This window comes from Microcaecilia unicolor, chromosome 2 (assembly GCF_901765095.1).
Source record: "Microcaecilia unicolor chromosome 2, aMicUni1.1, whole genome shotgun sequence".
Taxonomy (NCBI): Eukaryota; Metazoa; Chordata; class Amphibia; order Gymnophiona; family Siphonopidae; genus Microcaecilia; species Microcaecilia unicolor.
In genome coordinates, this window is record NC_044032.1 from 511,414,299 (window position 1) to 511,428,412 (window position 14,114).

The window sequence follows — 14,114 nt, forward strand, 5'->3', positions numbered from 1 at the left end:
TGCATGGAAGGGCCGTGTCTGGGATGGAGAGTCGGCATTTAGTTCATGCAGTTACATTACTGCACACTAATTGATTAGCACAGGATTACTACATGAGCCCTTACTGCTGAAGAGGTATTTCCCTGAATCTCACCTTTGTTAGGCCCGAGGCCTGGGTAGGCCATGAACCATATTTTCTGAAACAACATGGATTCAGCATTTCTTCTTGGCATGGATATGCTAGCTGACTTCATCAAGGACATGGTGTTTACTTGAACTTGCTCTCTGCTTTATCTCCTGGGAAGCTGTAGAGTAGAGAGCTTCACAGACACAGAGTATTCAGTATCTTGTGTGAAACTGGGGAGGAACGTGATGCACTACAAGACACCAATGAGGTAATGCTTGTTGTTTACCTCGGTGATGAGACTATTACTGATAAGGTGGTATTTTTTGGTAGCCCAAGACCTCACATTGTGATGACTGTACATAACTTGCTGGACAGAGGTATACGGTTCTTGTTATGTCCCTGATTGTCACCTGGGGACCCAGAGGGCAGTGCCAACTCTGGACTTGAGAGTGCAAGGGAGAAGAGAGGAAGATCGGATGGCGTATGCACCTCTCTGAGAAGTGGGACTGAATTGCCCGAACACTTGTGAATTGTATCTTTATGCTAAGAGCAGCACAAGGCCAAATTCAGGAACTGAGACACAGCTTCCATCAGACTGAGTATCCAGCTGCTTTGCAGTGCAAAGACACACTGGACTAAAATCTGATATCAGGAGGGGCTCGCAGGGAATTCTGTTAGAGCCCTGAAGAGGAGCCAATTCATCACCCCCATCTGGATGCTGAAGCTGCGGACCACAAGGACGAGAGAAAGAGTTATTCCTTTATGGTTCAGGGTTAGTTAGTTTATGGGCTTTGCCTTTGAAGGACAAGTTTTGCTCAGGCACATGGTCATTAGTCTACTAAAGATGCTGAGCTGGTAATTCTTCTCAGGATAGTTTTGTAGTATATTTCACACACACACACACACACACACACACACACACACACACACACACACACACACACACACACACACACACACACATATATCTATTCATGTATCTATCTATTTTGTGTAATAATGGGCACAGTCTATACTTTTGTATCTTGCATGCCATTTGCTATATATATCTGTAATAAATAATATATATTTTCACATTGTCATTATTCTTTTATTGGGGAGAGCCTAACTCAGACCCCGGGTCACTTTAGGTACTCTCTTATCCCTAGCCAAATGTGTCCAGAGTAATTGCTATCTGAGCAATTATCTGTCATGCTAGCACTGCCTACACTGCCTACAAAATAGGCGCCGGTAAGTGGTAACGTGGTAATTCTTTTTAATGGCTGTGCACTAATGGCAACATTAGCGCATGGCCATTCATGCAATAAAAGGATAATCATCCATTTTACTACCGTGTTAAAAATGGCCTTAGCATGTGGGAAAAACCCATGTAAGGGAACACTAAGGTCACTTTCTACCATAGTTTAGTAAAAGGGTCCCTTAGCAGCCCATCTCTAACTGCCCCCCCCCCCCCCCCGTTTACAAAGCCACATTAGCGGCTGCTAGTGCGCTAATGTTGACACAACCTATTCACTTTGAATGGGCTGTGTCGGAATTGCCGTACTGCTTTGAAAACAGAGAGGTGTATTAGGGGAAACTTTCAGTGCTCAAGATGCAGGAATAAAACCACATTAGAGGATATTATTAACACAGTTTATTGGCACACTTATTGGCAAAGCATACATAAAATCCAGCTGTATTTGTAACACACTTACTCACTGTGTTTTACATGTGCTCAAAATGTTAATATGTAAATGAAAAAAAAATTAGTTCTCATAAATTTTCACATAAATACCCAAGAATAAAAAAAGAAAAACAATTGAAGGCTTTACAAAAGTATTATACAAGAAAAGTACTATGAAAGGAGATACCAACATAAACAACTGAGATACAATAAAAACACAAAAATCCTTAAATTTAATAAGCTGCCTCACAAAATTAATAGATTACATGGCTTTAAAATGTCTGGATCAATAGCAGTTATACAAAGCAGAAACCCTGATAGTATTAGGGTGCCTTCATTCCCCACATAAAAAAATATTTGTCCGTGATGAAAAAAGTCTGTTTCAGTATTTGTATCGAATGCTAAATGGTGATTTTATTGTTACATCAGCTCGACCTATAATACAAATTAAAATGCTGAATCTTTTAGGACTAGCCAATTCAAGAAGGATTACAGAAAGAACTGAAGTTAGATTTTATTTTTTTTAACAATTACATTCAAAAGTGGAGTTTTCTGAAACAGGAATCGAGTGCAATCAGAAAAACGCACACCCTATGTTACAGTATTAAGAGGTTCACGGTATGGCTCTCTAGATAAAACTGAGCCTGAGCACTGGTGAACTTTTTAAAATAGGGCTCTAATTTGGTGGTGAAAACTCCCTAAAGGAAAGCCTTTGTATTTCTTTCCCACTGATTTACCAAGAGCTGATAACTGATTCGTATGTGAATTAAGGCAAACGCCAATATCACATACAGGGCTAGATTTACTAAAAGGTGTCTACTGCATTAGCACGTGCTAACATACATTAACATGAATTATTTACTCTTAGTCCCACTTTATAAAATGAACCTATTTACTAATAATGGGTGTTAACAGTGTTGGGATGCACTGATGCAGTAGTGCCCATTAGTGAATCTTAAGAGACAATACGAAGGCTTCCAAATAATGGAGATGGAAGCTTATGCATGATACATGTCTTATTACATTTAAAAAAAGCAATTGGACAACTATAGTTCCGAAATAGATAATTTGTGCAGTTTCCTCTAATTACAGAATATTGTGAAATAGTGGTAACCCACAGCTGTATGTAACTGGCTTAGAGTCGCCAAAGGACCCCAGGTCACCAGGGACAGGATGAACCAGTCCTAGATTTTTCCCATTGTATTGACGAACCTACGGTTCCAGTTTCACAGAGGAAAGAAGGACGAACAAGCCGTAGCTGAAATGAGGGAAAAACCGGGATCAGCTCAGCGTCTGTTCCTGGTGACACGGCGTCTTATTGGATCTGTGCAAGGACCTACTGGGAAGCTTGTGGTGTGGGGTTTTCAGATTTGGTCTCCTGGTTGTTGGGAGGTTTGCTGTTCCATGGGCTGCTGTTTGCCAGAGCAGGCGAATTGTTGAAGTCTTCCTCATCATCCATGCCATTCGCTGCGTCGTACTGTGTGTTCTCTAACCTGGTGATTAACCTTTCATCTTCATCTCCAAATTCCCCACCCATGAGCGTTGGCTCTCCAACAACCATCACATCCTGCGAACAGCAGAGACCGTTACTGTTTAACTTTGCAGTGTCCTTCTGAAAAACAAGAACAAACTGTACAAACTAACTGGGAAATTATCCTTTTTTTTTCTGTGATAATGACATTAGTGCTGGGACACTTATAATTTTGCTGTTCATTTTCTGAAATAAACACTACCATGGGCTTTTCTTACACGTGTAAGTTGGCTAACATTCAATACACAGCACATAAGTTACTTTCTTTTCTTTTAAGAGGTTAACTAAATTTCTCTGAGCGCACACTTCATTTCTCCTGAACAAAACACTAAGCTAAAGAACAAGCCTGCGTGTATAAATCCTGAACCTTCGTCTCCCTAGCCAGACTGGCTTTTATTTGTAACCATTATGCTTGACATTCTGTTGCTTAATTGTGGTAATTAATTTAGGTAAAGTTTTCAATAAAAACAATGTTCACAATGATTTGACAATTTGCATAGCTAATTAAGTCATTAGCAGAAACCTGCTGATTGCCAACAAGCCCTGAATTTACCATCTGTTATTTCATGGTGCCTGTCACCTATCCTGTGCATGCATCCCTGTGCCAATCTGTGCAGTAAGAGGACGGGCTTGTCCAGCTGGTATCATAAAATGAAAATGCTGCATGCTAATTATAATTACACAAAAAAAAACCCGGAAGTCTTCAAAATCTGAATTTCCAAGACAGGAATTTGTGTTTACTTAGTACTTTCAACTACTGTTTCTTTTAACAGGAAAAAAAAAGCTAAATGCCAATTGTACTGTATCTTGGTGCTTCTTTTGTAAATAAAACAGCAAAGGCTAAATGGAGACTGGGTGAGAATGAATGACAGCATGATATTGTGCAATATCACTCTTTTTCTCACGCTGAAAACGTGGGTCTATGTCAATCTGAATGCATCCAGATATTGTTTTAAAACTTGCAGGCCTAGACTTATGTCTCATTCAGTAATTTGGGTTAATGGGGAACTAAAATGGACTAAGTCATTAATACACATGTGGGGCAATTCTCTGGAGAAGTAGTTCCCAAACCTGGTCCTGGAGGCACCCCGACCAAATAGGTTTTCAGTATATCCACAATGAACATGTAGACAAATGGTTTAATGGGACAGAGTCAGCATGGGTTCAGCCGAGGGAAGTCTTGCCTCACCAATTTGCTTCATTTCTTTGAAGGCGTGAATAAACATGCGGATAAAGGTAAACCGGTTGATGCAGCGTATCTAGATTTTCAGAAAGTTTTTGATAAAGTTCCTCATGAGAGAGACCTGAGAAAATTAAAGAGTCATGGGATAGGAGGCAAGGTTCTGGTGTGGATAAGGAATTGGTTATTGGACAGAAAACAGAGGGTAGGGTTAAATGGTCATTTCTCTCAATGGAGGAGGGTGAACAGTGGAATGCCACAGGGATCTGTACTTGGACCGGTGTTAACATATTTATAAATGATATGGAAATTGGAACGATGACTGAGGTGATTAAATTTGCAAATGACACAATTCAAGGTTGTTAAAACAAGTGCAGACTGTGAAATATTGCAGGAAGATGTTAGGAAATTGGAAGACTGGGCATCTAAATGGCAGATGAAATTTAATGTGGACAAATGCAAGGTGATGCACGTTGGAAAGAATAATCCGAATCATAGTTCTCCGATGCTAGGGTCCACCTTGGGGGTCAGCATTCAAGAAAAAGATCTAGGTGTCATTGTAGATAATACGCTGAAATCTTCTGCTCAGTGTGTGGCGAGCGGCCAAAAGCAAACAGGATACTAGGAATTATTAGGAAAGGGATGGTGAATAAGACCGAAAATACTATAATGCCTCTGTATTGCTCCATGGTGCGAACACACCTCGAGTACTGTGTTCAGTTCTGGTTGCCGTATATCAAAAAAATATAGCGGAATTAGAAAAGGTTCAAAGAAGAGTGGCCAATATGATAAAGGGGATGGAACTCCTCTCGTATGAGGAAAGGCTAAAGGGGTTAGGGCTCTTCAGCTTGGAAAAGAGATGGATGAAGGGAGATATGATTGAGGTCTACAAAATCCTGAGTGGTGCAGAACGAGTAGAAGTAAATTGATTTTTTACTCATTCCAAAAGTACAAAGATTAGGGGACACTCAAGGAAGTTACATGGAAATACTTTAAAAACAAATAGGAGGAAATATTTTTTCACTCAACGAATAGTTAAGCTTTGGAACTCTTTGCTGGAGGATGTGGTAACAGCAGTTAGCGCATCTGGGTTTAAAAAAGGTTTGGACAAGTTCCTGGAGAAAAAATCCATATCTGCTACTGAGACAGACATGGGGAAGCAACTGCTTGCCCTGTTATTTGTAGCATAGAATGTTGCCACGATTTGGGTTTCTACCAGGTACTTGTGACCTGGCTTGGCCACTGTTGGAAGCAGAATACTGGGCTAGATGGACCACTGGTCTGACCCAGTAAGGCTACTCTTTTGTTCTTAATATTCATGAGAGAGATTTGCATGCAGTGGAGGTGGTGCATGCAAACCTCTCTCATGAATATTCATTGTGGGTATCCTGAAAACCCGACTGGCTGGGGTGCTCCAGGACCAGGTTTGGGAACCAATGCTCTAGAGGTTGCCTAAGTTAGGTGCCTAAAGAGTGTGTGCGAAGTATATAATTGACATTATAGGATACTAGCATAAGTCTGCATTTAAGTGCAAAATTTTAGGCACAAGCACATTAGCTCTATGGCAGCTGTAAATGCTCACTCCTATATGTGGCAGTTACATACGTAACTGTCAGTATTATAAAAGCTTAGGGCTGGATTCAATATAAGGTGCGGTGAGTAGCGTGTGTTAAATTGTGTGTGCAACCAATTTATGCATGTTACTCAATTGAATAATGAGCCAATTAGTGATGATAATTGGTCAACAAACAATTATCATCACTAATTGGCAATAATTGGAATTTATGCGTGCTTCTTTTTAGGCGTATTCTAAAAGGAGGCATGCGTAAATTCCAATACGCATAGCTGAAAAGGGGGCATGGTCATGGGAGGAGTATAGGTGTGTTGGGCGCACCAATCAAATTTTTGGTGGAGTAAATGGCTGCGCCTAAATGTAGATGCGTTTCCCCCTGCCTGTGTGCTATTCTATAAACTATGTCTTACTGTAGATGTAGTTTATAGAATAGTGCTACACATGTTAGTCTATCGAGCCTACATTTTAGATGCCATATATAGAATCCAGCCCCTAGGGCCTTATTCTATAAGGTTATACTCCTAAATTTATGCTCCTAAAGTTTATGCTCCTAATTTATGAGCATTATTTACACTCCTAAACTTATGCTCCTAAATTACAAGCATAATCTATTTTGAAGCATAGAGTACGCTCGTAATTTAGAAGCATAAATTTTAGGAGCATAACCTTTATAGAATCTGGTCCTTAGTGCCTAAGTGCTTGGCATGTCCCTGCCCCACCCATGCCCCTCCCATGTCTACACCCCTCTTGCTGTTATGCCCTACAGAATTTAGGCACTAACATTACAGAATAGTGCCTAAGTGCAAGTACGTGCATAACTACAAATTAGAGCCCGTTAACTCCACTTATCACCAATTATTGGTTTAGTGCCTATTCACACCTAATTAGGCAATTAATCTATGTGCACAACTGCTAACTATTCTATAACCCAAGGTGCATAACTTTGCATGCAAGATTACAGAATGAGGGGGATGGTGTCTGTCTCTGCTGTGGCATGATGCAGCATACCAAAACTGCCGGTGATTGGCTCTCATCAATGTCCTATATAGAGGGACAGATTATTGGCCATTAAAAATTAAGGGGTCGATATTCAACATGATTTAACCATCTAGAAATGGCTCCTGGCCGGTTAAATCACCTGTTCAGGACTAACCAGTCATTTTCAGTGGTACTTAACCATGATTCCACCAATGCTCCACTCACACTGTGCCCCAGTACTCCTGCTAATATTTTTCAAAATTGGATTAGTGTAACTCACTCCTGGCTGACCTTCCTAAATCATAACGTCAAAGACTTCAATTTGCATAAATACTGCTGTTTAAACTTATCTACAACAAGAAATATGACCGTGCTACTCCATTTCTCATAGCCAAGCACTGGCTCCCAGTCCCTTACAGGATCCTCTACAAGATTCTCATCCTATGTCACCAGATTCTATTCCTAGGCATTTCTTCTTTTCTAGCTACCCACCTCACCACTTATTCAACCAACAGGTCTCTTTGTTCTTTGCAACAACACCTTCTAGCCATCCCCTCTTTCCAACAAGTGTACCTGGACACTAACAGGACTTTGTGCTTCAGTCTAATAATACATACCCTCTGCAATAGCCTTCTTCCTTACCTTAGGTTTGAAACCTCCTTCACCAATTTCAAATCACAGCTAAAAGAATATTATTTTTCTATTGCTTTTCCAACTGCATCCTGACTTCAACTTTTTCCCCATCTATTCATATTATTCACTGCCTCTCTGTCCTTGCAATTAAAACAGGGAACGAGTAGAGGTGAATCGATTTTTACTCTTTCAAAAAGTACAAAGTCTAGGGGACAGTCAATGAAGTTACTTGGGAAATACTTTTAAAACAAATAAGAGGAAATATTTTTTTTACTCAAAGAAAAGTTAAGCTTTGGAACTCATTGCTAGAGGATGTGGTAACAGCAGTTAACGTATCTGGATTTAAAAAAGGTTTAGACAAGTTCTTGGAGGAAAAGTCCATGGAGGGGCATAATGGAACAGAAACGCCTATCTCCATGGGCGTTAATCTCCGAGAACGGGTCCGTGAAGGGGCGGACCAAACTGTATTTACGAAAAAAATAGACGCCCATGTTTTATTCGCCAATGTGTGAGCTGGGCGTTTTTGCTTTTCAGCGATAACGGAGAATGAAAGCGCCCAGCTCAAAAACGAATAACTCCAAGGCATTTGTTCGTGGGAGGGGCCAGGATTCGTAGTGCACTGGTCCCCCTCACATGCCAGGACACCAACCGGGCACCCTAGGGGGCACTTTTACAAAAACAAAAAAACAGGTAAAAGAGCTCCCAGGTGCATAGCACCCTTCCATTGTGTGTTGAGCCCCCCCAAATCCCCCTCAAAACCCACTGCCCACAAGTCTACACCATTACTATAGCCCTAAGGGGTGAAGGGGGGCACCTACATGTGGGTACAGTGGGTTTGGGGGGGTTGGACGACTAATAAGCATTAAGCAGCACAATTGTAACAGGTAGGGGGGATGGGCCTGGGTCCACCTGCCTGACGTCCACTGCACCCCCTAACAACTGCTCCAGGGACCTGCATACTGCTGCCTGGGAGGAGGGTATGACATTTGAGGGTGAAAATAAAAAGTTGTGAAACATCATTTTTTTGTGGTGGGAGGGGGTTAGTGACCACTGGGGGAGTCAGGGGAGGTCATCCCCAATTCCCTCTGGGGGTAATCTGGTCATTTAGGGCACTTTTTGGGGCCTTATTCGTGAAAAAACAGGGTCCAGGAAAAGTGCCCTAAATTCTAGCTACAAACGCATCCATTATCGGCGAAGGGCGCCCATCTCTGTTCGGGTGATAACCACGCCCCAGTTCCGCCTTCGACACGCCTTCGACACGCCCCCGTCCACTTTGTCCGCATCCGCGACGGAGTGCAGTTGAAAGCGACCCAAATTCGGCTTTTGATTATACCGCGTTATTCGTTTTTGTGAGATAAACGCCCATCTCCCGATTTAGGTCGGAACTTGGGCGTTTTTCTCGTTCGATTATAAGCTGGATAGTGTGCTATTGAGATAGACATGGGGAAGCCACTGCCTGCCCTGGGATTATAGCATGGAATATTGCTACTATTTGGATTTCTGCCAGGTATCTGTGACCTGGATTGGCCACTATTGGAAGCAGGATACTAGGCTAGATGGACCACTGGTCTGACCCAGTATGGCTATTCTTATGTTTTTATATGTAACCCCCTCTTCTTGTGTCTTGCCCCCTCATTTTTCCTGATTATGATTTGTATCTTCCCACCCCCTATGTTCCCTTGTGGATCTTTGTTATCACTGTGTCTTACCCTTCTCTCCATGTCTGTTTGTTTCCCCTGTCCCTATATTATTTTAACTTTGTAAGCCACTTAGACTTTCAATATATTTGCGGTATATAAAATAAACTGAACCTGAACATGTCTACACATGGATCATGTAAAATATGTGCCTTCTTGTCACTGTACATACTTTTATGCATGAAATACCTGGGGTAATTTTATAAAGGCCCTTATAGGTGCATAAACCAGGGTTTTATAAGCAAATAAAAATGTATAAGATTACCCTCGTAAGTAGCAGCACTGAATATATGTATAGTACAGTGACTATGTAGGTACTGTGGGGTTAATTCTATATGTGGCACTTCCTTTTAAGTACCATGAGGTGAAAGTCTATTCTGGAAGAGCATCTGGGCACCCAGATTCCAATATAGAACCCTAGCTTGATCCAGTATTGTGATGCCTAAAACCCAGGTGCCCACAGTTACACCAGCCACAGACCTGACATTACAGCCGTACCTCAAAAATGAGAGGTTCAAAAAAGGAAAGGTTCAAAGAAGAGCAACTAAAATGATAAAGGGGATGGAACTCCTCTCATATGAGGAAAGGCTAAAGAGGTTAGGGCTCTTCAGCTTGGAAAAGAGACAGCTGAGGGAAAATATGATTGACGTCTATAAGATCCTGAGTTGTGTAGAACGAGTAGAAGTGAATCAAAGTTTTACTCTTTTAAACAGTACAAAGATTAGGGGACACTCAAGGAAGTTATATGGGAATACTTTTAAAACAAGTAGGAGGAAATATTTTTTCACACAAGAAATAGTTAAGCTCTGGAACTCTTTGCCGGAGGATGTAGGAACAGCGGTTAGCGTATCTGGGTTTAAAAAAGGTTTGGACAAGTTTCTGGAGGAAACATCCATGGTCTGCTATTGAAACAGACATGGGGAAGCTACTGCTTGCCCTGGGATTTGTAGCATGGAATGTTGCTACTATTTGGGTTTCTGCCAGGTACTTGCGACCTGGATTGGCCATTGTTGGAAACAGGATACTCTGGCTGGGCAGTTTCATGATAAGGTTCACAAGACTAAACTTGAATTCTCAACCAAGTCACCTCCACCTCTCCTTCCCTTAGTCCATTCTCTCAACCCTCCTTCAACCCCTGCCTCTTCTTCTTCCTTTTCTGAAATCACTGAAGAGGAAACTGCACTTTTTCTTTCCTCCTTGAAACTACCTGTTTCTCTGATCCTATACCCACCCATCTACTTAGCACTATCTCTCCTACTGTCATCCCTTTTATCTGTCATATCCTCAATCTTTTACTTTCCATAGTGACTGTTCCTGATACCTTCAAACATGCCGTAGTCACACCACTCCTCAAAAAACCTTCATTGGACCCTACCTGTCCTTCCAACAATCGCCCCATTTCCCTCCTCCCTTTCCTATCCAAGATACTTGAACGTGCTGTTCACCGCTGTTGTCTTGACTTTCTTCCATCTCAAGCTATTCTTGATCCACTTCAATTTAGCTTTCGCCCTCTTCGTTCAACTGAAGCAGCACTTGCTAAAGTTTCCAATGACCTATTCCTGGCCAGATCCAAAGGTCTCTGTTCTATCCTCATCCTTCTTGATCTATCTACTACTACTACTACTACTTAACAATTCTAAAGCGATACTAGGGTTACGCAGCGCTGTACAGTTTAACAAAGAAGGACAGTCCCTGCTCAAAGGAGCTTACAATCTAATGGACAAAATGTGCAGTCAGTCAAATTGGGACAGTCTAGATTTCCTGAATAGAGGTATAATGGTTAGGTACCGAAGGCAACATTGAAGAGGTGGGCTTTGAGCAAGGATTTGCTGTCTTTGACACTGTTGATCACCACCTACTCCTTGATACGCTGTCCTCATTTGGATTTCAGGGCTCTGTTCTTTCCTGGTTTTCTTCTTATCTCTCCCATCGTACTTTTAATATATATACTCTGGAAGATCCTCCACCACTTCTATCCCATTATCAGTTGGTGTACCTCAGGGCTCTGTTTTGGGTCCTCTTCATTTTTCCCATCTATATTTCTTCCCTTGGTGCTCTGATCTCATCCCATGGTTTTCAGTATCACCTTTATACTGATGTCTCACAGATCTACCTCTCCACACCTGAAATCTCAGCAGGAATCCAGGCCAAAGTATCAGCCTGCCTGTCTGACATTGCTGCCTGGATGTCTCACAGACACCTGAAACTAAACATGACCAAGACGGAGCTTTTTATCTTTCCCCCTAAACCAACCTCTACTCTTTCCCCATTCTCTATCTGTGGATAACACTCTCATCCTCCCTGTCTCATCAGCTCATAACCTTGGGTCATCTTCGACTCGTCTCTCTCCTTCTCTCCACATATTCAGCAGACTACTAAAACCTATCATTTCTTTCTCTATAATATCACCAAAATTTGTCCTTTCCTTTCTGAGCACACTACCAGAACCCTTATCCACACTCTTACCACCTCTCACTTAGACTACTGCAACTTGCTTCTCACAGGTCTCCCATTAAGCCATCTCTCTCCTTTCAATCTGTTCAAAATTCTGCTGCACGACTTATATTCCGCCAGTGCCACTATGCTCATATTAGCCCTCTCCTCAAGTCACTTCATTGGCTCCCTATCCATTTCTGCATACAGTTCAAACTCCTCTTATTGACTTACAAGTGCATTCACTCTGCAGCTCCTCAGTACCTCTTATCTCTCCCTACACTCCTCTCCAGGAACTCCATTCACTGGGTAAATATCTCTTACCTGCACCCTTCTCCTTTTCTGCTAACTCTGGACTCCGTTCCTTTTATCTTGCTGCACCATATCCCTGGAATAGACTTCCTGAGCCGGTACATCAAGCTCCATCTCTGGCCATCTTCAAAGCAAGACTAAAAGCCCATCTTTTTGATGATGCTTTTAACTCCTAACCCTTACTCACTTGTTCAGTACCCATGTTTTATCATTCCCACCTTAGTAATTCCCTTATCCCTATTTGTCCTGTTTGACCTAATTAGATTGTAAGCTCTGTCGAGCAGGGGCTGTCTCTTCATGTCCAGTGTACAGCGCTGCATACATCTAGTAGCACTATAGAAATAATAAGTAGTCTGACCCAGTATGGCTGTTTTTATATTATGTTAAGGGCACGTGTAGCTTACAGTATTATGTAAGTTTCCAAGTATATTCAAAATTTGAAACACTGCCCATTTAGAAATTTGATTTACTGCCCAAGCAGTTTCCAAAGCTAATATTTTTTATTTTATTTTATTTTTGTTGCATTTGTACCCCACGCTTTCCCACTCATGGCAGGCTCAATGCGGCTTACATGTTTAAGAAAAATGACAAAGGGACAGAGAGAGAGAGATACAGAAAAAAGAATCTAAAATTCAAATTCAAATTACATGTACATAGTCAAATATACAAATCGTTAAAATAAATTCTACAGTTAGCTTTGCAAGTCCATTGGTGTCTAACCCAGTCCCCAGTTGAGGTTGACAGACAATCAGGATTCAAATGACAGAAAAGAGGGGCTAAGTTCCAAAAGCATCTTGGAACAGGAAAGAGTTTAATTGTTTCTTAAAATTAGGTAAAGATTCTTCTAAGAACAAACATAATGTAATTGTGTTCCAGAGGGAAGGTCCTGTAATACTAAATATCCTGATTCTTATCATGTCTAATCCGATAATACAGAAAGAGGGAACTACTAATTGATTTGTGAGGCTGATCCAGTGATCTAGATGGAATACATGGCATAAGTAATCTAGATAGATAGAGTGGGATTCCTGAGTAGTAAATCTTATGCATGGTTAAAAATAGAAACAGAGAAAAAATGTAGGCAGATAAAGACTATATGGCTTATCCAGTTTGCCCATCCAATCTCCCTATCACTCCCTTAGAGATCATATGTAATTGTCCCAAGCTCTCTTGAATTCAGATAATGTTTTCATCTCCACCACTTTCACCAGGAGGCCATTCCACAAATTCACCACCCTTTCCATTAACAACTATTTCCTCGGGTTACTTCCGAGTCTATCCCCTTTCACTTTTACCCTATGCCTCCCCTTCCTGTTCCAGAACTTCCTTTCAATTGAAAGAGACTTGCCTCCTGTGCGTTTATACCACATAGGTATTTACACATCTCTATCATATCTCCCCTCTCCTGCTTTTCTTCCAGCTGGCAGCATCACCCATTCCCCTCCCATGTGAACCCCCCTTGCATTTCCATGCCAAGGCACTTATATGCACCATTCCAGAATAGTACTTAGCTGCTTTGCTGCCATTTACATGTGTTGTGTACACTTACCAGTGAAGGAGCAGGCTTTCCTTTTATTCACATACGCAAATGGCACTTAAATATGGGCACCTAATTATAGAATTGCTTCTTATCTGTTTAGTTTAGGTTTATTATTCATCAGGCCTGAATCCAATACAATTATTTTGTAGAACAGCTGACTACTGCCATTATCCAGATAAAATTTAAGCCTGCATCTGCATCTGCCTCACCGTAACCCAGAGCACAATTACAGATGTAGTTACAGCCCATTTAGCAGCTCCTACTGCATGATGTTATGTATATAACAACTCTTCACCACCATGGACACTGACCTGCGGGGTACCACAAGGATCAATACTGTCACCTATTCTGTTCAATATCTACCTGAAGCCACTAGCTGAGCTGATTCGGTCAATGGACACTCAGTTCTACATCTATGCGGATGATGTGCAGCTACTCATACCCATTGAACCTGACTTACCTACAGCC

General features: G+C 41.5%; 1 protein-coding gene across 6 annotated transcripts in view; it reads right to left on the reverse strand.

Annotated features, from left to right (window-relative positions):
- Positions 1 to 1,721: 1,721 nt before the first annotated feature.
- The window catches only part of LDB2 (LIM domain binding 2), a 687,185-nt gene continuing 674,792 nt past the window's right edge, over positions 1,722 to 14,114 (reverse strand). For 3 of the 6 annotated variants that reach the window (XM_030191221.1, XM_030191219.1, XM_030191217.1), the window contains one exon: positions 1,722 to 3,336. In XM_030191221.1, the coding sequence (XP_030047081.1) occupies positions 3,106 to 3,336 (231 nt within the window). In that variant the 3' untranslated portion in view covers positions 1,722 to 3,105. Of the gene's footprint in view, positions 3,382 to 14,114 lie in introns of all 6 variants that reach the window. The other 3 variants (XM_030191220.1, XM_030191216.1, XM_030191215.1) reach the window with 1 other exon arrangement.